Genomic DNA, 24,600 nt, shown 5'->3' on the forward strand with positions numbered 1-24,600 from the left:
GTGAGCGGCACTGTACCTGTTGGAAGACATGCCGAGGGATTCTTCCTCATTGGCCAATCTCCACGGAAGTGTGACTTTTATCGACCAAGTACAATACATCACCTAGCATCGAAGTCCCTCGGCCACCAACCTGCAACCTACATCGTCGTGACGAGAATTGGCTGTTCATCGGCAAGATGACTTCAAGGACACCCAATTACCACCACCCGTTAAGACGATGCAACAAGCACAAAGGACGCGGACACGCGGTTTCCACCTTGAAAGTTCCAGATCGCTAATGCTAGATATACCGAACGTGCCTATAACACAGAGAGTCGAAGGCTAGATAGAGCAAAGCCGAAAGCAATATAAGAAGGGAAAAAGAAAAAGAAAAAAAGAAAAAGTGGCATTGGCCACCATAGCTGACAGCTTTCCCCCACCCCAACGCCAGTTTTGCCAGCCGCCTGTCATGAATTCCGGACCCTGGATCCCTAGTGGCCGATGTGTTTGGCCGTGACGAACGAAGATATGCAGTCTCTTCCAAAAGAAAGAAACAAAAAAAGAGAGAAGAAACATGTCCACCGGTTCGCCTTGACCTAGATGTTAGGATACCGCCATTCTCTCCGTCAGTCCTCGCCCTATCCCTCTCTGGATATCCCATGATAGTCCTAACCCTTTCCGGCCAGCCCAGATGAGAGAATTCCTCAAGGGAAACATACTTGAATGTAGAATGAAAAAGATCGGCGAGTCGAGCACCATATCAGTCCATCTTCCAGTGGTCCGGGTCATCGTTGCCCAGATACAGTTCGATGGCATACAAGCTCATGGTCGCCGCCACGTTCACCCATTGCCACACGGTACTACCATCATCTCCGCCACGCAGCGTCCACCCGTCTGGCCCATCGCTCGTGCTGAAATGTTGCAGCAGAAGACTGGTGTACATGGCGATCAGAATCGATGGCGAGAAGTAGTATACGAGTCCCAGTAGCCGGCTGGCTGGTTCCGTGTCCTCGATACTGGGCTCCTGCATGAGGGCCCGGGCGCCCGACTCGCGCACTGCGGGAATGATGCGCGTCGCGCAGTAGAACACGAACAGTCGGTAGGTGAGCGAAATGATGACCGAGGGGGTGATGGTCTGAAACGCGGCATAGAGGAGGGTCAAAGACGTGTGGACGGCCGACGGCAGAGAGCCGAGCATGTGCAGGAAGGTCGACCACGTGGCCATGATGATAGGAGGCAGCGGTGGGAAGTCAGGCTGCGATGATGCATGTTGTACCGATTCGGAAGCATCCGGGGATGGCATGTAGTCGGTGAAGATCTGATAGATGCACAGAACGATGTAGGCGAACAGGAGCGACGACTCGACCACGTTACCCCGCCCGTTGCGGATGCCGTGAGCGCACAAGAAGAAGGCCGAGGTCATTACGACTCCGATTAGGGTGCCGTCGATGTTGCTAATCGAGGGGAAGTGGGCCACACGCCAGAGGAAGTAAATGGCAGCAGCAATAATGCCGCCGGAGAACCCGAGCAATACAATCTACAAGTCCGTGTTAGCTCGGTTGCCCAGAGTAGTACGGCTTGACGGCGACTTGACGACAATGGAAAGGGAAAAAGTCAATAGAACAGCAAGTTGACGTACCATCCAAGTATCGCTCCGTCCCCTGTTGACGAGCCATCTCGTGATTTGGCCAGCTGCTTGAATGACGAGCAGGCTGCAGAAGCCCTCCAGAAGCTGAAACACCGGGCTAGAGTATCGCATCATATTATCCCAACCCCCCAGGAAGATGGTCTCCAGGAGACCGTGTTCTCCGAATACCCATTCTCCCCACGATGCCGACTTTGACGTTTTGAGGCCGGAAAAAGTCCTCTCAACCCAGTTGGTGCTCCCCGCGTCAACCGCGAAGCGACCCAGCGCCCAGATCAGCAACGCGGGCAAGACGAACCACTGGGAGAGGCGCAAAATGTTCGAAACGGCCCAGCGGACGCGGGAGGTCTCGGGAGTGACGACGCTGATGGCGGAATAGACAAAGTAAAAGGCCGACAGGGCTAGGCTGTACGCCAGCCCGCTGTCTCGGCCACCCACATCGAAGGCGACGGGGATGGAGAGGACGATGCTAAGCAGGAAGATGGAGCTGAGGAAAACGCGGAAGAGCCACCACATCGGCACGATAAGCTGGCTTGCTGGAGCCGCGCCGACTGAGATGGGAGAGGGGAAAAGTCGGATTGAGGATATGCCACTCTTGACGGTCGACGAGTTCGACTGTTCACCCAGAACGGGGGATTCTCAGGTGAGGGAACGTGGCGATGGCGGGCTAGCAGCCGGTCGAGGTAAGGAGCGGCTTTGATCTCGTGACGTCTTCTCGTGGTATATAATGGGTTGTTATCGTCGAGGCACGCGGTCTTCGTGGAGAATAGCTCATCGGCAGGCGTAAAAAAAGAAAGACAGTTGAGAGTCAATATCGATCAGACAAGCGACTGGCCTGGAGTTGTTCGGCAGGGCTGGACTGGTATTTTGTCGCTTATAGGAGACTGAAGAGTAAGGCCGATGATCTCTGTATGGGAGGGATGGAAGCTTGACCGCCGAAGCTTTACGAAAGCGTTAGGTGGGAGAGGTGGCCACTATCTTTGCTAGCTCATTACAAGGCACTGTACTTTGACAGACCATTTCGTTATCGAGTGTTATCTTCACGTGCATTCAGATTCCGGTATTTAGCCTTATTCAGCTAGTGCATTGATTGGCCAAATAAGGCATAGTACCCTGTACCCACCACTACAGTGGCTCGGCAAAGCTTCAACCGATACCAACAGTCAAGTGGTGTCAAGAATCAGTCAATTATTTTGCCGAGTTGGAAGTTTCCAAAGAGGAACTACACTAATACACGTTCAATCATGCTCAAGGGATTCTCAATATCCTGGTAGCCTGTAAAGATTGACATAACACTCCTGTGAGAGCTTCTTAACTTTAGGACTTCTGATCCCTGCCAAGGTGCAGCTAAGCATTGGACACCACTACGACTGCAGTACGCTATTACCACACACATTGATGTCATTCCGACTCACTGACATGTGATGATCCGTGGGACAGCACAGCAGTAAATGACGGAGTATATTATTTACTGATTGCCCGTACGTGGTTCCTCAGCTGGGCAAACCAACCCAAGCTCCGTTATACTGTTTTATTGATTGCGTCCATCCCTCGCCTATGTAGGTAGAAAAACGGGTACTGTTATCGTGCAGCAACTCACTTTCACCCTACACTTATTACCGCTCCTGGTATTTTGACTAAAGGAGGAACGCCCTGCCACACCCCAGGTTGCTTCAGGTGTTATTAGCTCGTTCGGCCCTTAGTTAGAACCTCATGAAATTATCACATCCTTATATTCAACCATTCTTTCGTCATGGCGCGAGGAAATTGTCAGAATCAATTGGCGGAATATCTGTTTTACTTGCTTGTCATGGCCTGTGAATGCCCACTCTCCCAAGGCAGCCGCCGTGTTGAAATTCTTCCAAGGCATTCAGACGAACTAGGCGAGGATAATCCTGCTCGCTATGAGAAGCTGGCCTACTTCAGCAACGACGTGGGTTGTCTGGATGATATACTGGTCTAAGTGACCGCTGTCCTTAGAACCATCAGCGGACTTAGGACATACTGACGTCTCTTGGTAGCTAGAACACATACACCGTAATCATATTGCTCGTCAAAGCAACCATAATTCGCGATGATGGATAGTACCTACAATTGCCGTCCAATCGCCCTTTGGCAAGGATCGGACGGAATCCGAGAGCCTATCGGGGATACGTTTCAACGCTCTATCCACGAGCTCGGCGAGGTTCAGCCGCTGGCGCCTCGGGAAGACGCCTGCGTAGTTGCACGAAATGTGGTGATCGACCTGGCCTTCGGGTACTCCAAGCAGAGCAGAAATGGGCAAGTCGGCCGCTTCGACTGCTATGGCGCTGGTCGTGTCACCGAGGGGAACATGCTGCGACACGGTGGATCAGATGATCGTGAAAAAGTAAATTGGAAGCATCGATTCAACAAATATGCCGAGATTCGTGCGACTGTGGCTGTCAGTCTGTACCATATCCGCATACCAAAACATGGTTCCTCCAGGCTGTGAGCTGATCTTCCGCCACCTCGATGCGAAGTAAAAGTAGTCGGCAAGTCATATTGGCTCTTTCCAAAAACTGTGGCTTCTTTAGTAGAGGGACAGTAGAAGAGATCTGGTAAGGATAATATCCCAAAAGAGGCAATGCCATGCATCATTGCTGATCGTGTCTGAAAGCACTCAGGGTGTCTACCCTTGGCCATGATCCGTCGCACAAGAGGGCTGACAGCTGAGGACTGTGTCCCCATAGAACCAATAGGGCCAGCCAAGGTCAGTCGGATTGTCCCAACCGACTGGTACGCATCGTCTTCGGCCTTGCCTCGAAACAAGAAGTGGGAGTACCAGAAATCCAGGATAAGACCAGCTGATCTGACAGCTATATGGTATTATTGGCCACCTTAGGCGACGAAACACCGCGTTCTCGTCCGTGAGACCATGGAGGTTTCGGGGCACGATAACTATCACTTACGAAGTACACAATCATCGTGACGTTCCTTAGGAGCAGATGTCGTCTCTGTGCAAATGGTTCGTTAATCTTTTACCCCTGGCGATTTAAACGGTGCCACAAGTCGGCGGGAAAACCCCCTGATGGGGGCTCCACTAATACCCGGACAGCCACAAATCCTGTAGTGTACTGTACCTGAATTACTGTGGCACAGGTGCAGGGCCCCTACTCCAGCCAAAAGAAAACGATTCACCGCTTGCTTGCTCGGGACAACCCCTTGTCTGGTTCCCATCGGTCGATTGCGCATATCCGCACCTGATCTCCGAGCTCTCCACATCCCCTCTTGTTCATGATTTTCGAATCTTGGACGACCACATACCGCACAAACCTCTAGTCGCACAGGATTCGACTATATCAATGTCAGGGGTCTAGGACTTTCTCCCCTGTTCCAGCTCATTTCCCTTCTCTTTCCATAGAGAAACTCCAGTGAGCCTTTGGTTGTTGATCAAGTCCATCGCATCTGCGCCCTGTTCAAGACGAACTTCCCAACATGTCGACATCATCCACAGTCACCAAGCCGTCGAGGCGGAATGCAGCCGCCAAAGGCAGCAAGCCTAGCACCGACGATATCCCCTTGCCTCCAGACTCAGAGCGCGACCCTCTCGAGGTCAAGCATCGCGACTTCTTCTGGACGTATACTGAGGAGCCGCATCGCTCGCGCCGCCTCGCGATCATCAAGGCTCATCCTGAAGTACGCGCACTCTGCCCACCCCACCCTCTTCTGGCTTCGCTTCGACTGACATGCGGAACCTACCTCCCAGGTAACCAAGCTTTGCGGTCCCGAACCCCTAACCAAGTATGTCGTATTGGCCGTCGTGGCTCTCCAGGTCAGCCTGGCCTATGCCCTCAGGAACACTTCTTTCTTCAGCTGGAAGTTTTGGCTGGTTGCCTACGTCTTCGGTGCGACGTCGAACCAGAACCTGTTCCTCGCCATCCACGAAATCTCCCACAACCTCGCCTTCCGCTCTCCACTTGCCAACCGCCTCTTCGCCATTGTTGCCAACATCCCCATTGGAGTTCCCTATTCCGCCTCTTTCCGTCCCTACCATCTGACCCATCACAAGTCCCTCGGCGTCGATGGCCTAGACACTGATCTCCCTACCGCCTTCGAGGCGGTCTTCCTCCGCTCCATCCTCGGCAAGGCCTTCTTCTGCACCTTCCAGATCTTCTTCTACGCCATCCGTCCCATGACCATCTTCCACATTCCCCTGACATGGGTACACTATGCCAACATCGTCGTCCAGCTCGCCTTCGACGCCGCCCTCGTCCACTTCGCCGGCCCCCGAGCCTTGCTCTACCTCCTCCTCTCTTCGTTCCTCGCCGGCTCCCTACATCCGCTCGCCGGCCACTTCATCGCCGAACACTACGTCTACGAGACCGTCACCCCCGCCCAGCGCGACCCCGCAAACCGTATCCCCGTCCCCGAGACCTTCTCCTACTATGGGCCCCTTAATATCCTCACCTACAACGTCGGTCTGCACAACGAGCACCATGACTTCCCCGCCATCCCCTGGACCCGTCTCCCCACCCTCCGTCGCATCGCGAGCGAGTTTTACGAGGACCTCCCGCACCACCGCAGCTGGACCTACGCCATCTGGCAGTTCATTTTCGACAAGAATGTAGGCATGAACTGCCGTGTCAAGCGCAAGCAGGGCGGCCGCAAGGTCGGCGCCGGCGCTGAAACGGCGTGGAAGCAAGATGAAATCGAGGCATGAACTACATAATCACCATGCTACGAGTGGTTCTGCGGGCCAATGGTATCCAAGCTCACAATCCGCATTGCAAAACATGGCTGGCTTCTGGCACGTTTTGCATTGTATATATAGTTAGAGTCCTGGAAGACGTGGGTAGAATTTGGGCAATGTCAGCGCTAACGTAGCCCTGGTGGCATAGTTGAAGACATTTGAGACAAAGCTAAGCAGAAAGAGACGTATAATGAGAGCCGGTACAAATTAGCCCAGTCAGGTAGAAAGCCAAGAAACACAAAGGAAATAGGTGTACAGTAAAACGGTTCATCCGTGACAACGGCTCTGCATCTCATCGTAGTATAAATCTTCGCCGGGCGTGACCACTTCGACTTCCTCCCCGCAACGACGCCCCATGGGCCTGCAATAAAGCAGCAATGCTTCCCATTCGCCGGACTCATGGCGCTCCGAATACGTGGGGCATCCTGTGGCCCCTACCTTGCCGGTCTTGAATACAACCACCGAGTCAGAATGACCCCCTGCTTTTGTCACCCAACTGGTTTTCGTCCAAGGGAATGTTCAGTTGGAAAGGGTATTTGAGAGACCAAAGGTTCACCTAAACATGGGTTTTAGAAGACGAAGTATGCAAGCAAAAAGCTTAGGAGACACAGAAGAGCGACCAGCTGAACCGGAACGCCCTCAACGCTCCGCTGCACCGCGGCCGCCTGCTTAGTCGAAACTTCCTGCACTTTTTCGCTCGCGCTCTTCACACGCTGGCGCAGGCCGCTGTCTTGTTGAAGTTTTCGGATGGTGGCTTCGGCTTGCGCGAGCTTCTCTTTGAGTTCCTCGTACGTCAACTGTGCGTTGTGAGCAACTGCGCTCGCGGCGGCAGAAACGACCGACTGGTCGAGTTCGGAGCGGGCGTCCTCCTCTTTCGACGCCGGGGAGCTGACGTCGTACGCGGGTGGGGGGGTAAGGCCGGTTCGGCCATCGTCGCCGGGGGAAGAAAAGGTGCCGGTTACGTCGGGCGTATCGACCTAGAGGTTGCTGAGCATATGTCAAGTGCATTATCTCGAACCTGTCCAAACTAACCGTCGAGTTGTCACCGGCCGAGGGGCGACTAGGGGTAGCAGCGGCGATAGAGAATTTGTCCGCCGGAAGCCAGGCAACACGTATCTTCTTCTCTTGAATGGACGCCCTGTCCGTGGTCTCAAGCTGTGAATGGAGACATCAGCATCCCACGCTCGTCTACCCAAGTGCCATAAGGAAGCTTCTTCTTACAACGTGGGAGATGCTTGCAAACTCCTTGTCGGCTGTAATGGGAGCAGACTGGACGAGGAACTTGTCGCGGCACTTGGTGCCGGGAGCAGGTTCTTGCTTCATAGCCTGGAGGAGCACTATTTCAAACAGATCAGCTGGCACTCCAAGCCCCGCATGTACATCCAACTCATACCGTTGACTTCTACATCTTGTCCGGGCTCGACTCGACCAGAGTTAGGGCGCACGCAATATCTAGAATAAGGAGAGGCAGGGTGAGCGTTGTGATGAAAATCGGAGAGGGCGTGGGCAAGGAGGGGAACCGTACTGCTTCGGAGCTGTCGTTTTGACCTATCGCACACATTAGCTCTGAATGGCTAGGTGAAAAGAAATGGTCGCACAACATACCTTGAATGCGATGGGGAACTTGTTCAGATTGGTGATCTTGAGGTATTGGGATAGCTCCCTCGAGAATGGTTCTGCAGCACCCTTTTCAGCAAATTAATCGCCCAAACGTGGTGTCATATCCTCGTCGTAGATAGGGAGACATACGCTGGAATCTGAGCTCGGATGGATCGATTTCGACTGACATCTTGTATCAGGTTTGAACAGGTCGGTTTACTTGGAGGAATCGAGGTTCGTTTTGAGGAGGAGTCGCGATAGGAGGTAGGGTAGATCGAAAGATGGCCTGTGGCTCTGGTTGGGTGTTGCGTAGTCAATAGGCGGAGAAAGAAAGAAAGCAGAAGTGTAGCCGGCACGTATAAAGAAATAACCTATGTAAGGTAGTTAAAGGGAGCGTAATGGGAATGGAACTTTGAGTGTGAAGCAAGAAGCCTGAATGCAATGTGGAAGGGATACTTTGTGCAGGTGGTCACCATCGCAGCGCTGTCCAGTTCCCGTGTTAGGTCACGACGTAATCCAAGTACTTCCCCTAGGTTAGAGATGGACCGAGCGTCGCCGGCTCCCAATGAGATCCGCACTGGCTAACATTCGTTGCCGATATGATTATGTAATCATCGGAGCATTTTCAACTACTGCCAGGTACCTAGAACATGACGTTCCTCAGGTCAGCTCTATGGAGGGGCAATCTTCCACCAAGACACAACAACCAGAGGACTTGGAAGACAAACAACTGCACAGGATTTCTCATCGCACACTTTTAGCTCAACTTTCAGCTTCATCCTATTACTGAGAAGCAATCTCCACTCAGCGTCCATTATTGTTATCCTATACAAATTTCAACTCTAGAACCTGACACGTACCGCCAACCTCCACAGCTCACGATCATCAACATGACACAGTCCGATCTTGATCTTCTGCTTGATATGGGCTTCGAGCGTGCTCGGGCTGAACTAGCTGTCAAAAAGTCTGGTGGACGTAAGCTTGACCACCACCCCCGGTCCTATTGGATTTCTTCCCCTCCAGGCTAATAAGTCCGCAGTCCAAGGTGCTCTCGAGTGGTTAGAAGCCAACCAAGATAAGCCTCTTGAGGAACTCACAGCTGTTTCAGGCGCTTCTGGTGAGGCTGGAAGCGATGACGATGATGCCGATGAGGTCAGGGCCAACATTGCGGCCCTCGAAAGTGGAGTAGCCAAATCGCTAGTTTGTAACGACTGCGGCAAACGCTTCCGAAACCAGGATCTTGCATCTTACCACGCTACCAAGACGTACGCCGAGTTTTTCTTCTTGAGGATGTGTTGTATTCGGCCGAGTTGCAAGCTAACCTTCTTCGTAGGGATCACACCGACTTTTCCGAGTCGACGGAAGAAATAGCTCCTCTCACGGAGGAAGAAAAAGCTCAAAAGCTCGAGGCGCTACGGGAGAAGCTCAAGGCTAAGAGGGAGAATCAGGCCCTCCTAGAGAAGGAAGAACAAAAGAAGAATGAGAGGATCCGCCAAAAAGCGACCAAGGAGACCCAGGATCTCAAGGAGGAGATTCAACGAAGGGAGCAAATGAAGGAGGCGGCCAAGAAGCGGCAGGAGAAACTCGAAGACATGGAGGCGAAGAAGCGCATCAAAGCCCGGATTGAGGCAGATAAGGAGGAAAGGCGCCGTAAGGCAGAGGAGGCAAAGGCAGCACGTGAAGGCAGGGCGACCGTAGCTGCCGCTCCTTCGCCGCAGCCTTCCATCCCCAAGGCGACGGTTAACCATTCCGAGGCTCGACTTCGCCTCCAAACCGCCAATGGAAACATCCTGAAGACCCTCCCGGCCGAAACCACGCTCTTCGAGGTTGCGCAGATGTTACAGATGGAGAACGGGCTCGAGATCACCAGTTTTTCAACAACATTTCCCAAAAAGACTTTCGAAGGACACACCGACTTCAGCAAGACTTTGAAAGAGGCAGGACTTGTGCCAAGCTCTGTCTTGATCGCCAAGTAACATCGGGGGTCCCTTTGGGCTTATGGAGTTCTACGGCGTCGAGGGGCGAAGTCAATCTGGCAGGACCTTTTATTTCTTTTAAAATAAAAAAAAGGGGGGCTGAGCACTGCAGGACCCGTTCCCACAAGTGGGAGACGTGCAATGTGAGGCGACCAAAAGGGGGGCCGTGGGCGTTGCATATAGTTCAAATCTAGGCCCAACGCACATGTACAAGTGCTCACGAGGAACGTTGCTGACATGACGAATGTTGCGCGGCCTTCCAGCTCATTGTGGAATTTCTTTGTTGATGTTGTACCCGAAAACTCCATGAAGTGAGTAATCTTCATCATAGTATCGCATGAGAAGCTACTCTGCCCAGCCGTCCAGATCTGGTGCCTCCAGCCCACCCTTTTATGATCGTGTGATTCGTAGAACCCCAGAAGCCATGCAGTCGAAGTACAAACGGAAAGAAGAAATCGTCGTTGCGGAATTAGGTCGTTTAGTCGAACAGACCGAAGCCCATGTCCTCGTCCGACTCTTCCTTCTCTGCGGAGATGGGTTAGTCTCTACGCCTCTACTCTGTAGAAGAACATCAGGGGTGGAGTGGATGTAAGACCTACCCTCCTCCTTGGGAGCCTCCTCCTTGGCCTCCTCAGCATCGCCACCAGCGGCACCGCCAGCGGCAGGAGCAGCGGCAGCACCACCGCCCGAGCCGACGTTGGACAGGAGCTCCTTCACATCCTTGCCCTCAAGGGCCTGTTATTTTCCAAAAAATCATCAGCTATCAGTCGCTTCCCAAGGGTTGTCGTCGTAGTTCGATTGGCCGTACCTTGGCGAACAGAGAGGTCCAGATGGGCTCAACCTCCTCGAGCTTCGCGGCCTTGATCAGGGTGTGGAGCTTGTCGGCCTGTAATCGAGGTTTGTCTTCGTTAGATAGGATTCCAGAAGAGAGTGCGTCAATTCGTGGTGGGGTGGTTGCGCCATTCCCCCCAAGTCACTGACTGATAAGCCGAGAAGACGGTAGGGCAGAAACTCACAGTGATCTCAACGCCATCGTCGGCGAGGATGAGCGCCGCATAGGACGAGGCAAGTTCGGCAGTCGACATTGTGTTATGATTGATCGTGCGGGTTGAGACTGATCAGTTGTCTTGCTGGCGCGGGATGCGAGTTAGAATCTCGAAAGAGGTGGGAGAGTGACAATCGCGACACCAAACGAAAGTAGACTGGGTCCAGCAAAATTAGCAGGGCTTCAGACCTAATCGAACATTTTCCCGTGCTCAACCGTACACTATATTAAAATAGTCCGGGAAAATAAAACTCCATCACCGCATCATGAAAGAATCTGATTGGTTGAATTAATATGCCAATCAGAATAGACTGTTAGTGATGCGCCCCACCCACCTAACCATCCCCCTGTCCCCTTTCCCATTTGAGTTTCGCTGCAAACGAAGTCACCCCTCCCCCACCCGCCATCTCTTATGTTCCACTGACGTCGCGACCTGCATATTGAATGAGGACATGGCTTTTTTATTGAAATCGCCTCCTCGAGCAACTTAATCGGAAACCGGAAAGCTCAGCCCATCCTTTTTTCCCTTACAATACTGATTTCCTCAGAGCCATATTACACAAGTTTTGTTAACCAGAGAGGACACTCTGGCATTGGGTTACTATAGTAGTCCGTTTTTATGCTCTCTTGTGACACCGAAAAGCAACTTGGATACTTATACTTACATTAGTACCTTGCTCCGCAGTAATCGGCTCTCGATAGCCAGCCGGAAGAGCTACAGCTGCAGATCCACGCCACTCCGCTTCGACCAACACTGTTCACTGCAACGGCTATTCGAAGACATTACTTTCAGAGCCATCCCGTGGGATCATCCTTGAGTTCTCTCGGCTCCTTCATCACCTGGGTATTGCGCAGAAGCCGTACCGAGTTGGATTTGTTCCTAGCGGTCCAACGGGTCAACATGGATACTCCGTCTTTCCCTCCGCCTCGTGACGAGACTGAAAAGCACGTGCTTGAGAAGCTCATCGTCATCCGTGACAAGCTACTACTTCTCAAGCAAGACCGTAAGACATATATGCAAAAACAACATGTTCTTCCGCTTTATCGAGAAACCATCGAACTAGTCCGTCAATTAAACGAAGCTCGCTCTGCCAGCCAGGCAGAACTCGAAGAGAATAGAGGTAGGAAATGAATGACCAAGTAGGGTCAGGTCGCCAGCTAACAGCTTTCTTTTAGTGGATAGGGTGTTGGATAGCTGCTTCCAACTGCTATCGCTCTCATTCATGACCATTGGACAAAACAACACCGCACCCGCCGCCTACGCCCTTACCTCATCGATCAAACGGCTTCTAGATCACCTTGCTGAGGTGGACTTGTTCAGTGCCAAGGATCTTGAGAGCATCACGGAAACCCTTAATCAGCTCGTCCGCAACGTTCAGAACGCATCCACAGATACCTCACCTTATTTGATCACTCTCCTTACCAATCGTCTCGAGACTTGCAAACGGGCTCTGGACAGCTTATGTAAACGTCTCGATCGGCTTCAAGAGCCGCTTCCGCAGGTCCACGAGAAGCTAATCTCCATTCTGCGGTCGATTTCCTCAACGAACACTCGACCCAAGGTAACGCGCCGGTCAATCGCCTTGAGGACCTAGACATATGTTGCTAATACATTTTCAGTTTTCTTCATCCGATGTCAAGAGTCTCCGCGACCAACTGGAAGAGATCAGCGCAAACTTCAGGTCGGGGGCCTACAAGACGCCGGAGGGCAAATACCCTGCCGGGAGTGAAGAAGTCGACACTCTCCTGAGAAAATGCCTCTTGTGGGCCGATATCGTGCTAGAAAGGTAGATATCACCAACACCCCCTATCTGTTTGCCATTGATACTTATTGCATGAAATATAGACGAGGTGTCATTCCGGAGTCGTTCAAGTCGAAATATGACGTACTAGTGCGTATCCGAAACGACCTGGAGAAGCTATCTATGACGAGCAAATGGGCTTTGCGTGAAGCAGACCTGTACGACTATCAGCGGCAACTCGATAGAATTGATGAGAGTAGAGTGGACGGGAACTGGCTCGACGAGGACGGCAATAAGGCCGAGCTTTACGTCCAGCGGGTAGATCCCCTTATCTTCCGATGCAGGAATTGCACTGACTGACATGGGTCCAGACACTGCTATACTTGGTCAGGCGAAGCTACGGCTATATTTACTTCCTGATGGTTTCGTCAAACCCTGTCTCTGAAGCCCTGCAACCCGTCTTCAATCAACTGCAGACGCTGAAAAAGTGTCTCATTGAAGTTAAAAACTCGGGCGGGGTGTCCTCCATCAGGGAATTGTATCCATATAGTCTAAAGGTTGGCTCCCTACCCGTCGCCACTTGGCGGAAATGACGGATTGCTGACGAGATTGCAGCTCAACTCCATCGATAACTTGCGTGTCGATGGGAAGTTCATGTTCAATGGCGACATTCCGGAAGGGCAAGGAAGTGTCAATGAGCTCCTTGCCGAGTGCTACGAATTATGTTACGAGTTGAGAGTCGCTGTGGAGACATCCCCGCCAAAAGACGAAGATACCGACGATGAGGAGCAATTCGAGGCAGCCGGGGGATATGGCACCTCGGAGACGGAGGCCGAAGAGTTGGCCGCATCCCTCGCCGACACAAAACTTGAGGCCAGACCAGAGACGCGAGTAGAGACGGCTGTCTAAGACGACGCGATGACTCCGCTCGCCACAGGCTCAATACTTTGAGTGCGGCACCGAAGCGAGATATTGGGATCTAGTCCTCTGACATTTTCTAAGTTGGTGGAGGTGAGGTGGAGGAGCACGGCGGGCAAGTGTTTCGTCGAAATACCTCCCGATCAAATACCCGCTAATCAAGTCATACGAGCATGCTTCACCGAACAGTCGCCGCATGAGACCCTCGCCAGAGCATTTGGATTTGCAGGTTGAAATGAAATCAGGCGGAGTGTTTTGAGCGATATATTCTATTTCAGTCTTTTCTGTGCTCGGGGATATTTGGCGACCTGGCTTTGACTCGCCCAACGAGATCTCTCAAAAGAACCGCGAGGAAGAAGATGGGCGAGGAGGCAGGAAATTGAATTGGCAGGCTCGAACAACGAACTAGGAACATCTCGTCTGGGCATCCAGGAGCACAAGACTCTTGGTATGACGAATTAGGGCATGGCAGTGATATTGTCCCTGGCTCAGGGGACCCTGAAGGCACATTTAAACTGGTATTTGTCAGTGTCAGTTGTCCGCTGCCAACGAATCAAGGGAAACACCAGGCTTCCAAGGAGGCAGGTCGCAAAACTCACCGGCCAGATTTGGACCTAGGGATCGAGACTGTCAGCAATTTACTGTGACTCTAGAGTGAAATTTCAACTCGCATTGGGTCAGGGTGTAACGAGGGCCAATCCACCTTTTCAAGGTCCCAGACTCCGGTCTTGGTGTAGATGTCGTTCTTTAAGTGCTCAATAACCTCCTCCCTGGTCTCGGCTAGGCACACAAGGGTACTTCCGCTGAACTTGAAGCTGGTCGGGTCGCTCTCATCCGCAGGGACTTCATCCAGCAGGGCACCACCCATCTTATAAATGCCAGCATCGAGCTTAGGTTTGAGGTCGGCGAAATGCGTGCTGCATGTAACCGAGGGGAGACCGGGGTTGTGTCAGAGAGTACAATCTTATCGACGAGACCGAAACACTGGGAATGGGAAGGGGAACATTGAACGGTGCAACATACGGGCGGACTTCGAGACGCTTGGCTTTAACGCCTGGCTTGTCCGGGACGACGACGAGCCATTCGTACTTCAGAGGGGTGGACGATGATGACATTCTGAAGGCAGTACGATGAGCTACGATGGGCCTCGAGGTTCTGAGGCGAATGGACTTGAGAAAAAGCGACGACGGCTGGGGAAAGGAGCGAGCGGCCATGGGAGTCGGGTGTCGAGGTATAATAACGGGTGTACTCGGTAAAGCTTGAATTGTTCTTTGTATATGTCTTCTATCCCCTGAAGCTGAGCTCTATAAACCTAGCAAGAAATATAGGTAGTAGGTAAAGTATGCGTAACCGACGTGTACACTAGACCCCAAGAAAGGCGGAGAACGGGTACCTTGGATGTGGACGGGTTATGAGGGATTGATGTCACCTGGGGTCTTAAAAATTGACGGTCACATACGCCAAACGCCGAGTTTGTGGTGTCAGGTTAGGAGTGGAAAAGATGCCATGCTAATAGTAATAGGTAGGTATCTAGAATATTATGAATATATCACAGGTTAAGAAAGATTCGCCTGGGTTGTCCGAGTTCAGAGTAGGTACAATAGGTATTCTCCATAAGGTACGGCCGAGGCCCCATCAGACAAGGTACCTGGTTATCTGGTATTAATCGTGGCGACTCACTCGAACTTCGCCCCGCCATATTCTCGAGAATAATTATACAGAGACGAGACATTTCCAACGATCCGCCGCTTCTCGAGGTTCTCTATCGAAACCTACATGCAATTGGCCATCTTTCCAAGAGTACTAGAAGTAGCGCATTCTTCGAATTATACAAACACCAATATGGACTCATCCATTTCAGACCCCTTCGACGACGTCCTCAACCTTGAGGACCGGTTTTATAATGAAGGGTATGAACAGGGATCCCGAGATGGCATCCAAGCCGGCAAGATAGAGGGCCGCTCCGTCGGCATTGCCCAGGGATTCGACAAGTTTCTCGAGAGTGGTCGAGCCTACGGCAAGTCTCTCGTCTGGGCCAACAGGATTCACCTGTCATCATCTTCTTCACGACCATCAACATCTGCCACGCCCGGGTCGCAATCTCCCCTGCCCTCTTCTTCAAATTCCCCATCAACCTGGTCGAAATCAGCAGCGGACGGTGTATCTAGCCATCCGAGCCAGGTGACAGACGAGGGTACCGGGACATGCTCCCTGCCACGATTACCCAGCAGCAATATCCGGCTGCAGAAGAACATCGTGACCCTGCATGCGCTCGTGGAACCAGATACGCTTTCTACAGAGAATAGCGACGAAGCGGTGAACGACTTCGACGACCGCGTCAAGAAGGCCCAGGGACGGGTCAAGGTTATCGAGCGGATGGTTGGGGAGCAATCACTGGAAGCTGGCCCGACCGGCTCTGCGACTGAGGCCAGCACGAGGATCTGAAGATAAGGTTCAAAATAGGGTGGGACGACGATTCCTGATTAAATAGCAAGGCGAAACGGTTTAGTAGACTGGCTGCATTTTCATGGGCATGCGCAAAAATGGACAGGATTGCACTATGCGGGCGGGCAAGTGGAAACATCCTACATATCATAGATAGCTCATGCGAAGCGCAACGAGAAGACTGAAGCTGAAGGACAAAGAAAAGATTGTGGTTCAAGACTCCAAGTGCGTCTAAGAATTCTAAGACTTTCTTCTCATACACCGCCGCTCTCTTGGCCCTCTGTGTCTTTTACATCACCGTCCCACCACCTCTCCTCATGAGAACGTCCGGCAAGGATAGCTGAAACTGCGGTTAGCCAATGACCCATAACTGGAACACAACAACAATAACAAAAAAAGGACCGAGCAACGGGAGTGAAACCCACTTTTCGCCATAAGATTGCTCCTCGTTGGGCTTGTACTTGTACACATCCCACGATCCATCGGGCTGGATCCTCTCGCCCGCAGGCGTGGGCGGCAGGCCACCGACGAAGACGTCCTTGCTGACCTCCTCGATGGCCTTGCCCTTGTTCTGCAGAAACACGGCGAGGCTACCCTCCTTCTCGCCCTCGGCCCGGGCCGCGACGAGGGCTTGCTCGCCCGCCTCGCCGATGAGCTCCACCTTTGGGTTGGCGGCGGAGCCAACGGTGAGCAGGCTCACCATGTCGGGCTGCGAGACTACACTGAGCTTGGGGTAGGCGCGGCGGGAGTCACGGCGGAAGTAGGCATTGTCGGCGATATCGCCCGCGGGGATGGTGACGGGGTCGTCGTACGTGAGGGGGTCGACGGCGCCCGGCGTCGGGTTGCGGTAGACCGCGTTGATGGGCACGCCGGAGGAGCGGTTCGGGTCAATGGCAAGGGCGCGGCGGATGCGCTCGAAAATACCGGTCGATTGAAGCGTGTATTTCTGTATGCGATGTTAGCTGGGCGGGCTTGCCACAATTGCCAGACGAGGCCGTTGCCTTTTGCGTAAAGGCGGAAAGGCTGGAAGATATCAAGAGCCGTCGTTGGTGGAGCGACGAATCGGCCTGGGAAAGGACAGCGTGTGCATCGCCTTACCTTGGAAATATCCACGACGCCGCCCGCAGCTCGCGAGACTGCCTTGGAGGCCATATTGGGCGGTGTTAGTGGTCGGAACTGTGATGATGAAGTCCGTGGTTCGTGCCGGGGGAGGTTGCCTTGGTCTGTTCAGCCCAGACATTCGGCTATGGAAACGAACAGTTGAGCAAGGGTGGGTCATCAAGATGCAATTGAGGAGGTTTCATTGGATCAGAAAAGAACGATTAGCTAAGCACCAAACACCTAGCACCGCACCCATCCACAGAGAATCAAAAGCTGAAGACCAACCAACTACTAATACAACCAAACCAGACGAGACGTCACGCATGGCTCTACGGACGTGATGCATTCTCGAAATCTGTACTGTTGATCCACTCCTGCACCTGCTTATACCACTTTTCGGGTTCGGCCGTGAAAAGATCGTTTATGAAGGACCGCATTCTGCCTTTGTCCTCCCTAGCAGTCCCCGCGACTTTAATGGCCCCGGCGTTCTATGCACTGGCCTTCTTCGTCTCGGCTTCCCCTGCTTCGTCTACCAGCGTCTCGTCCGGGTTATCCTTCATCTGACTGACGACTTGCTTCGCGACTTCGACCGTAGCTGCAGGGCCTCCGGGCTCCGCCGCCAGGATTTTGCCTTGCTTGTTGATAACGAATATACCGCGCTGGGTCTTGCCCACCGATGTCCTTAATCCGATGGCGCTGATGAGGGTTCTATCGGGGTCGCACAGGAGCTCGTACATGAGGCCCTGCTGTTGCTTGAAGCTGCCATTGGCCTTGGGGGAGTCATTGGACAGTCCGAAGATGGAGAGGCCCGTGGAAACGAGTTCCGAGTGCGCATCACGGAAAAGCTTGACTTGGTTGGTACCTGAGTGTTTCAAGAAGATGAATATCAGCATACAGGCCGCATTCATCCAACTGCGTAGAGTGCCATGGTTTCAAAAAAGGATGGGCCAGGTAAGTCAAAAGGGGAAGGAACGAAAGGTTACTGACATCCGCCCGTTTTGGCCTTGGGATATGTGAAGAGCACGACACCCGCCTCACTGTCATTTAGGAGGTCCTTGAGCGTAACTTTACAGCCGGCCGTTGTTGTGACTTCGCCGCCGAAACCATCTAGGTTGATCCTGTCGCCTTGTACAGGCTTCGTACTTTGAGTAGCCTCCTTGGTCTCCTTCGGCGGCGATGAAGCCTTCTTGGGGGCAATGAATGCCTTGGCCTTGGGGATCTCGGGGACCGCTTTCTTCTCTTTCTTCTCTTTCTTGACAGCTGGTTTCTTGGCTAGTGGGAGCGGCATTGCTGGCTCCGGGGCCTTACGTTTGCGCAGTACCATACCCATTTTGACTAATGATATCTGGTAGTTGATATGCGACTAGGTCTGTGTTACGGTGGGTCGAAGCAAGTGCCGCGACTGTGCTGTAGCTCCGTTCTGATGAGCGATTGTAAGGGGAAGCCTGGCGATGTGGAAGCGGACGGTGCTGAGTGCTATTCGTGATCGCGCTGATGGTGTTTGGGAAGTGAAGATGGGCGCGCCTACCTGGTGTGACCTAGCTGTCATGCACGGTGCGGCGGTACTCACTCTGCACGAGGTACCTGCTATACATGGGTTTATGTAATCACGTAAGGACATGGACGGGCAGCCTTATCGAGGCGTGACTTCGACTGTAGTAGGTAAGCAAGTCGCGTAATGTAACGCCATTCCGGCAAGAGTCGGGACGGCCAGTCGTGTTTCCATGCCTGTGATAACTAGGTGATACGTACATCTCAAGCCCAATATATACCAATTGAAACATAACGTAGAGAATGGCGCCGAGAGGAAATATAAACCCCAAGGCAAGTTTAATTGATTCTTGTCAGAAGACCATGGGATAAGAAATTGGATCTAATTCGCAAACGCAGACGGTGGTTGCGCCCCTGGCAGCCTTCACCATGGCCTGCATCCTCTTCACTTACACCCGCTCTTCCATCCGAGCCGCCCGCGAACAGGCTGTGAGTCTCGCACAATCCTCCAAGCCTGGAACCGAGACAAGTCCCTGCTAACTTACCAGAAAACTACGCGGCTTTCCACAAAACGCGACCGACCAACGGAAGATGAGAAGAGGTAGCGGGGCATACTTCGTAAGAGCATGGTCCGTTCTAGACATGCCCGGCGTGAGGAAGTGTCAACTACAACAGCAGATGGATGCAAAGGAAAAGCGGGACTGAGATCGCTCTCTTGGAAATAAGTCTCCTTAATTGTCCCTATCTTATGTGCGTTTCCTACAAAGAAATTATAATAATGGTAAAGCGCACGAAATGTCTATACCTACTACAAGTTGATCGGGTATCTGTGTCGAAACCTCCCGAGATCTTCCCAACCGTGGGTAATTGTGATACATGCCACCTTTTGTTGTCTGTCCACCGATCCGTTAATGCAACCCACGACAGGAGTCGAGGACAAGAACCAAAGAAAGTTGACGGGGAGTGAGACAAGATGAAAGAGACTTTAGTTAGAACGCCTCGCTACTCCGGGGTCCTCCCAGCCGTGCCATGTAAGAATCCTTTTTTTATGGGGAAATGATCCGCCGCCGATATTATCGACAGGACGGGTGATCGTAGGTCAAAACCCAGCACTTAAATCTTCCTCGATGTCGAGCTTCTTTAATGTCATGCGCTTTGTGTGGTAAAGCTGCGACATCATGAGCTCGTAGGTAAGCATGGTGACCGTGGCTGAAGGGACGGCACGCATCATGTTAGTACCCATGCCGGCATAAAAGGCGCGCCAGCCTTCTTCGGCAAGGATTGTACGGAACGTTCGGACGACGCCACGGTACTTGGGGGCGGCCGGTCGTTGCTTTCCGGGAGCTCCCTGTGCTTCTCCATTCCCCCCCGACTGGGGCGGTTTGATGCCGAGGCCTTGGAGGTACTCTGCTCCAGCCACGGGCCGGCGCTGTGTCTGCAAGCGGGTGCGGATCACCTCGTGCGGGTAGGTTGCGCTGCTAGCCAGGATCTTGGATAGTATTGTAGCAGACAGGGTTCCAAGCCAGTTGGACCATGTGTTATTCTCGTCGCTGAGGCCGCCCATGCCTTGACCGGTGAACTTTTTCTTCAGGTACTCGTAAGCTGGGAACTGAACGGCCACGTGGGAAAGACCCAGTAAGGCAGGGGTCAGGCCGGAGTAAAAAGCGACGATTCCTTCTGTGGTGTACATCTTGTAAGCGGCGTCGAGGGTGGAATGATAATGCGATGTGTGTACGATAGGGCGTGATGTCGGCGTGTTGGCCGACTTGGGGAACTGCGAGTAATGCCGACCAGGCCGGTGGGAGACGGACTGGGACATCAGGCGTGTCTTGATGACCCAGATCGGATTTGTTGCAATAGTGCTAGTACCGCCGGCCACGAGGGATGATCCCAGGTTCACGAGAAACTCGTTGTCTGTCACGGCTGCGTTAGCCCAGCCATCGGTTTTCTATAGAAGCAAGTGGGGAGGATAGGTTCTGGCTCTAGCTGATCGAACGGGAACCGATGGAGGAGAAAAAAGAACGGAAAATAAAAATGATAAAAAATCAGCATACCGTGATACTCTCGGAAGCGAATCTTGCACAAGTCATAGACTGTGAACCAGACGCCCCAGGTCGGCAAGTAGCCCATCACGATGGGCCCTAGGCCACGATACAGACCCCGGACGCCCTCTGTGCGCCAAATGGTCTGAAAGGTGCCCCCAAGGCCCCGGTAAACCTTCTCATGGCCGACGTGCCTGCCCTTGGAGACAGGAGTAAAGCCGCCCCCGGCCTGCAGCCGGGTCTTTATGACATCGAGGGGGCAGGTGATAATTCCGGACGTGAAGCCGCCAATGGCGCCGGAGATTGCGTTGAATTGGGGTTTGTTGGCGGAGACGATCCAGCGCTCGAACGGGTTAAGGACGGACAGATCAGCCACCATGGCTGCGGCCGTTGCGTCGGCATCAGACGTCGCCACGATTGGTGTCTGGGTGGAAGATGTGGATGGGTGTGGAGGAGGAGTAGAAGAGGAGATGGATCGAGGACTGCTATAGTGAGGATATGTGGCGGAGGGATACGGAGCATATTCTTCGATGTCGGACAGGTCGTTGGTGGGAGAAGAGACTCCTGATGAAGGGTTAGGGGGCGGATCTCTAGACGCCATCATGAGCCGGCAATGCCGCCCTTCCGAGTTGGGAGGATGATAGGGCAAGGGGGGAGGGCGGCCGAAGGGTGTCGGGAAGCTTGAGGTCCCAGCCGGATATTCGACAAAAGCTTGCCGCAGACTTGGACGGGACCAAGAGAGCGAAGAGGCGCGGTGGTGGTTTGGGAGAAAGACCAGTAGCAAGGTGGATCGTTGGGTCTATTCAGCCTTCGATGAGTAGTAGCACTATATGGCTCGCTGCTCGGTGTTGTCGTCGCGGCGACGACCGGCTGCTGTTGGGGGGCGGTGGTGGGAAAACGAGGAAAGCTGAAAGTTCCCTTGTGTCCCGGTATGCGGGGAGTTGCTCCCACGCCGCCGCGACACTACCCGACTATCGGTGATCGCGGAACATTGGCCTTATAGGGATCTTTGGGCGTACTGACCGGGGTCGATTGTATCTCGTGCGCTCTGATTCCAAAGGTGGTGCGGATGGAGGGCGGGACGAGATGTGAGGGGTGAGGTGGAAAACCGGATGAAAGTTGTAGTACCAAGTACCTGGTCCGAGTTAGACGAAGGATAATCATCGGGAGCGCGTGCACGATAGCGTTGAGTGCTTTACTAAGCTAAGATGGGTTGTAGGAGTACATGGAGTACATTCAAAAAAGTTCCGTGCTACCATTCCGTCACTGTAATTACCGGGAGAACTGTTAGTACGTTGTACAGAACACAGACAGAAAACTAGGTAATACCTAATACCTACTCGCACAAACGACATCCGTTCCTTTCGAGGCTTCCTCGGCTTCGTTCGGAGAACTCTCAGCGGGCCCCGGGTCAATTCGAATCTCGCCTCGACGCTGCTTCACACATGGAACCAACCGACTTGGCAGCTACGCATATCTTCCATCTGCATTATCACACACATGCGTCATTTGCCAAGCACTTTCATCATAAGAGAGCTGTCTATGTATGTCAACACGCTGGTTCGGAACAAGAGACAGTAAGGGAGCACATTATCTATTGGGACATGTCATGGTCTGGTCTGCTTCCTCTTTTTCGGGGTTCTTCGTCCATGATACTTTGAAAGGTAGGTAAGTAGGTAGGTGGTGATCGCATGTCGCATCGCTTGCATTAAGACAGCTATTCATATTTAGTGTACTACAAGAACCTAAAAGTGACGCGATATCGAGATTCTGTACCGTCAAACTAGACAATGCATCTGATATTTTTATTTGGTTGCAAGGCTAGCAACGGGAGTTCAAATCAAAATCCGAGGAGCTCGCGCGCTTTGTCTCGACGTGGTTTGAAAACAATAAGTCCCTTCAGTCTCTTCCCGCTCCTTCTCCTCGCGCAACGAGAGAATGCGAGAAACAAACAGTTGGAATGACTTGTCTAATGGCATCCAAAAAGTGATTTCGCAACTTACTACTGAAACTCTGTAGTTTTCCTTGTCAACCGTACACTACACTGCAACGCATCTCATACCATCCGCTCGCCCGGCGTGTTGAGCACTGGGACGCCCATTCGCTTTCGCGGCGCGACTGCATCCTTCAGCGAATCACTTCCGCTCAAAGACTAAGGACGGGAAACGGCATGACGGCCATCGGTGTTGTCCTTCTTCCTCTCCGGGATTCGGTCGAATGTCTCTGGGCCCATCGTCTACGTATGCAATTGGCAACAAACGAAAGCGTGCCGATATTGACTGTACACGGATGCACTACGCTATAAATGCGAGGCGAGGGAGGAACATACTGTGCACTCTGTCGCGATCAGTATGCAAAGTAGAAGTAACTTGCGAAACGTGAGATGGGAGACCATGATCCGAAATCGGCTTGCCAGAAAGTCTTCCTGAATTGGAAAAGCACGGACCACCTCATTGCTTCACCTCGGGACAAAGATCACGTGATTCAATTCGCCCCGAATAGCTCCGTAACATTTGCTCGGAATTGGACGTCGTCTGATTCGACGTTTGGTCTTTTGCAGGCGAAAACGAATTCCCGCGGAATCCTGACCCAGCTCGAAAAACCACCACGTCCCTGTTCCCCGATCAACACACGTACCCCCGGATCGATCACAATGTCAATGACGACCCTAGTCGCAGCAGAGCAGCTCGCTCAACGCATCGCCGGCGGCATCCAGAGGCGTCCCGGCCTCCGCAGCCTCTTTCGTCCCCTGACGAGCTGGTACGGCGGTGCTGCAGGCCACCGCCAGCTCGGCCTGAGGTACGGATCAATTCATTCCCTTCGAGGTTATTTTTTTTGTTCCCCCGGTAGCAATGGAATTTATCTTGGTCAACCGGTCGACCCAATTGATTGTCGCAAAATAACCACTACCGTGGCTGAAGAGGAGGGACACAAAATATTCTTGGAAGATCGCGACGTTTCCCAGACTGAGAAAAGAGGAGGGTAATAAAACGAGACAAGGGACTAACCAGTTCCCCACGATAGGTTCGATGACCTGCTCGAGGAAGAGCGTGAGGACGTCGCCAAGGCTCTGACACGCCTCCCCCCCAAGGAGGCTTACGACCGCATCTACCGCATCCGCCGCGCCGTACAGTGCAGCTACCAGCAGAAGCTTCTCCCGCGGGACCAGTGGACCAAGCCCGAGGAGGTGAGCAATTCTCCCTTTCTGCCCTTCCATTCCCAGATGACACACAGCGAGGTCGAGGACGCTCCGGAAACCCAGGCGGGGTTGTGATACAGCGACATACGGCCAATGGCGGGTGAGAGGGGGACAGGCCGCTCGGGATTTTCCGACCCGCACAGAGGACGAACAAATGCTGACCTCGACGAATTACAGGATATCCCCTACCTTTCCCCTATCATCGAGCAGATCCAGGCCGAGATGGCCGAGGAGAAGGCCCTGGACACGCTGGAGGTCGTGAAGAAGCACTAGATTCATGGCACTAGCCACTCTAGTTGTTCTGTAAACTTAGCCGGGAGACCATGCAGGGAGACCATAGGATACGATGGGGATGGCGGTGGGGAGGGGAGTTGCCTTTGGGCTTGCGAGGAGGTCTCGTTCAAGTCATATGATTCCCGCCAGGCAAAATCACCATAGATGAGCGAGTTGGGCGGTTTGTGTACGCTACTTCCCATGTATAGACTCCGGGTTGTTTCTCTTTCAACCTCGCTTCTCCACCGCCGCCGTGCCTGTCGACTGGTTCGTTGTGCGCATCGGATCCAGTCGAACAACAGTAGACGAACAGGTAGTTGGCGGAGTCCATCGATATCCACTGTCACGGCAAGTGACAAGCACTCGGGACCGCCGTCTTTCACTTGGAACGTACTGTAGATTATGGAGGAACATTATTATCTTTTTCTTCTTTT

General features: G+C 52.9%; 12 protein-coding genes across 12 annotated transcripts; 5 read left to right on the top strand and 7 right to left on the bottom strand.

The window, feature by feature from the left end:
- Positions 1-246: 246 nt before the first annotated feature.
- On the bottom strand, positions 247-2,537 carry ACRALDRAFT_1074775 (uncharacterized protein). The gene is made up of 2 exons (XM_071018281.1): positions 1,619-2,537; positions 247-1,516 (listed from the first exon to the last, which is right to left on the bottom strand). The coding sequence occupies exons 1-2, from the start codon at positions 2,138-2,140 to the stop codon at positions 740-742; spliced, it is 1,299 nt and encodes a 432-aa protein (XP_070876985.1). The 5' UTR covers positions 2,141-2,537; the 3' UTR covers positions 247-739.
- Positions 2,538-5,080: 2,543 nt separating this feature from the next.
- On the top strand, positions 5,081-6,305 carry ACRALDRAFT_1055044 (uncharacterized protein; the record flags this gene model as incomplete). The annotated part of the gene is made up of 2 exons (XM_071015839.1): positions 5,081-5,281; positions 5,352-6,305. The coding sequence occupies 2 exons, from the start codon at positions 5,081-5,083 to the stop codon at positions 6,303-6,305; spliced, it is 1,155 nt and encodes a 384-aa protein (XP_070876986.1).
- Positions 6,306-6,904: 599 nt separating this feature from the next.
- ACRALDRAFT_2025651 (uncharacterized protein) lies at positions 6,905-8,124 on the bottom strand (the record flags this gene model as incomplete). The annotated part of the gene is made up of 6 exons (XM_071020332.1): positions 6,905-7,312; positions 7,368-7,490; positions 7,557-7,672; positions 7,729-7,870; positions 7,941-8,011; positions 8,085-8,124. 6 exons carry the CDS (start codon positions 8,122-8,124, stop codon positions 6,905-6,907), a joined length of 900 nt encoding a protein of 299 aa, XP_070876987.1.
- Positions 8,125-8,824: 700 nt separating this feature from the next.
- ACRALDRAFT_2040281 (uncharacterized protein) lies at positions 8,825-9,910 on the top strand (the record flags this gene model as incomplete). The annotated part of the gene is made up of 3 exons (XM_071021039.1): positions 8,825-8,909; positions 8,974-9,199; positions 9,268-9,910. 3 exons carry the CDS (start codon positions 8,825-8,827, stop codon positions 9,908-9,910), a joined length of 954 nt encoding a protein of 317 aa, XP_070876988.1.
- A 478-nt stretch (positions 9,911-10,388) lies between these two features.
- ACRALDRAFT_2025653 (ribosomal protein P1) lies at positions 10,389-10,995 on the bottom strand (the record flags this gene model as incomplete). Its single annotated transcript, XM_071020333.1, has 4 exons — positions 10,389-10,435; positions 10,510-10,645; positions 10,719-10,796; positions 10,927-10,995. The coding sequence occupies 4 exons, from the start codon at positions 10,993-10,995 to the stop codon at positions 10,389-10,391; spliced, it is 330 nt and encodes a 109-aa protein (XP_070876989.1).
- An 861-nt stretch (positions 10,996-11,856) lies between these two features.
- ACRALDRAFT_2098157 (uncharacterized protein) lies at positions 11,857-13,606 on the top strand (the record flags this gene model as incomplete). The annotated part of the gene is made up of 6 exons (XM_071022869.1): positions 11,857-12,076; positions 12,132-12,517; positions 12,576-12,742; positions 12,802-13,015; positions 13,069-13,254; positions 13,313-13,606. 6 exons carry the CDS (start codon positions 11,857-11,859, stop codon positions 13,604-13,606), a joined length of 1,467 nt encoding a protein of 488 aa, XP_070876990.1.
- Positions 13,607-14,264: 658 nt separating this feature from the next.
- On the bottom strand, positions 14,265-14,730 carry ACRALDRAFT_2025655 (uncharacterized protein; the record flags this gene model as incomplete). Its single annotated transcript, XM_071020334.1, has 2 exons — positions 14,265-14,532; positions 14,639-14,730. The coding sequence occupies 2 exons, from the start codon at positions 14,728-14,730 to the stop codon at positions 14,265-14,267; spliced, it is 360 nt and encodes a 119-aa protein (XP_070876991.1).
- Positions 14,731-15,391: 661 nt separating this feature from the next.
- Positions 15,392-16,060, top strand: ACRALDRAFT_207201 (uncharacterized protein; the record flags this gene model as incomplete). Its single annotated transcript, XM_071022190.1, has 1 exon — positions 15,392-16,060. The coding sequence occupies one exon, from the start codon at positions 15,392-15,394 to the stop codon at positions 16,058-16,060; it is 669 nt and encodes a 222-aa protein (XP_070876992.1).
- A 315-nt stretch (positions 16,061-16,375) lies between these two features.
- Positions 16,376-17,212, bottom strand: ACRALDRAFT_2040283 (uncharacterized protein; the record flags this gene model as incomplete). Its single annotated transcript, XM_071021040.1, has 3 exons — positions 16,376-16,400; positions 16,486-17,006; positions 17,159-17,212. 3 exons carry the CDS (start codon positions 17,210-17,212, stop codon positions 16,376-16,378), a joined length of 600 nt encoding a protein of 199 aa, XP_070876993.1.
- A 132-nt stretch (positions 17,213-17,344) lies between these two features.
- Positions 17,345-18,813, bottom strand: ACRALDRAFT_1074779 (uncharacterized protein). Its single transcript, XM_071018282.1, has 2 exons — positions 18,149-18,813; positions 17,345-18,023 (listed from the first exon to the last, which is right to left on the bottom strand). The coding sequence occupies exons 1-2, from the start codon at positions 18,489-18,491 to the stop codon at positions 17,650-17,652; spliced, it is 717 nt and encodes a 238-aa protein (XP_070876994.1). The 5' UTR covers positions 18,492-18,813; the 3' UTR covers positions 17,345-17,649.
- Positions 18,814-19,751: 938 nt separating this feature from the next.
- ACRALDRAFT_2098292 (uncharacterized protein) lies at positions 19,752-21,073 on the bottom strand (the record flags this gene model as incomplete). The annotated part of the gene is made up of 2 exons (XM_071022876.1): positions 19,752-20,566; positions 20,707-21,073. 2 exons carry the CDS (start codon positions 21,071-21,073, stop codon positions 19,752-19,754), a joined length of 1,182 nt encoding a protein of 393 aa, XP_070876995.1.
- Positions 21,074-23,347: 2,274 nt separating this feature from the next.
- ACRALDRAFT_1068435 (uncharacterized protein) lies at positions 23,348-24,166 on the top strand (the record flags this gene model as incomplete). The annotated part of the gene is made up of 3 exons (XM_071017567.1): positions 23,348-23,493; positions 23,719-23,881; positions 24,071-24,166. 3 exons carry the CDS (start codon positions 23,348-23,350, stop codon positions 24,164-24,166), a joined length of 405 nt encoding a protein of 134 aa, XP_070876996.1.
- Positions 24,167-24,600: the final 434 nt, after the last annotated feature.

The sequence above is a fragment of the Sodiomyces alcalophilus genome (genome assembly GCF_042370955.1).
Source record: "Sodiomyces alcalophilus JCM 7366 unplaced genomic scaffold ACRALscaffold_2, whole genome shotgun sequence".
NCBI lineage: Eukaryota > Fungi > Ascomycota > Sordariomycetes > Glomerellales > Plectosphaerellaceae > Sodiomyces > Sodiomyces alcalophilus.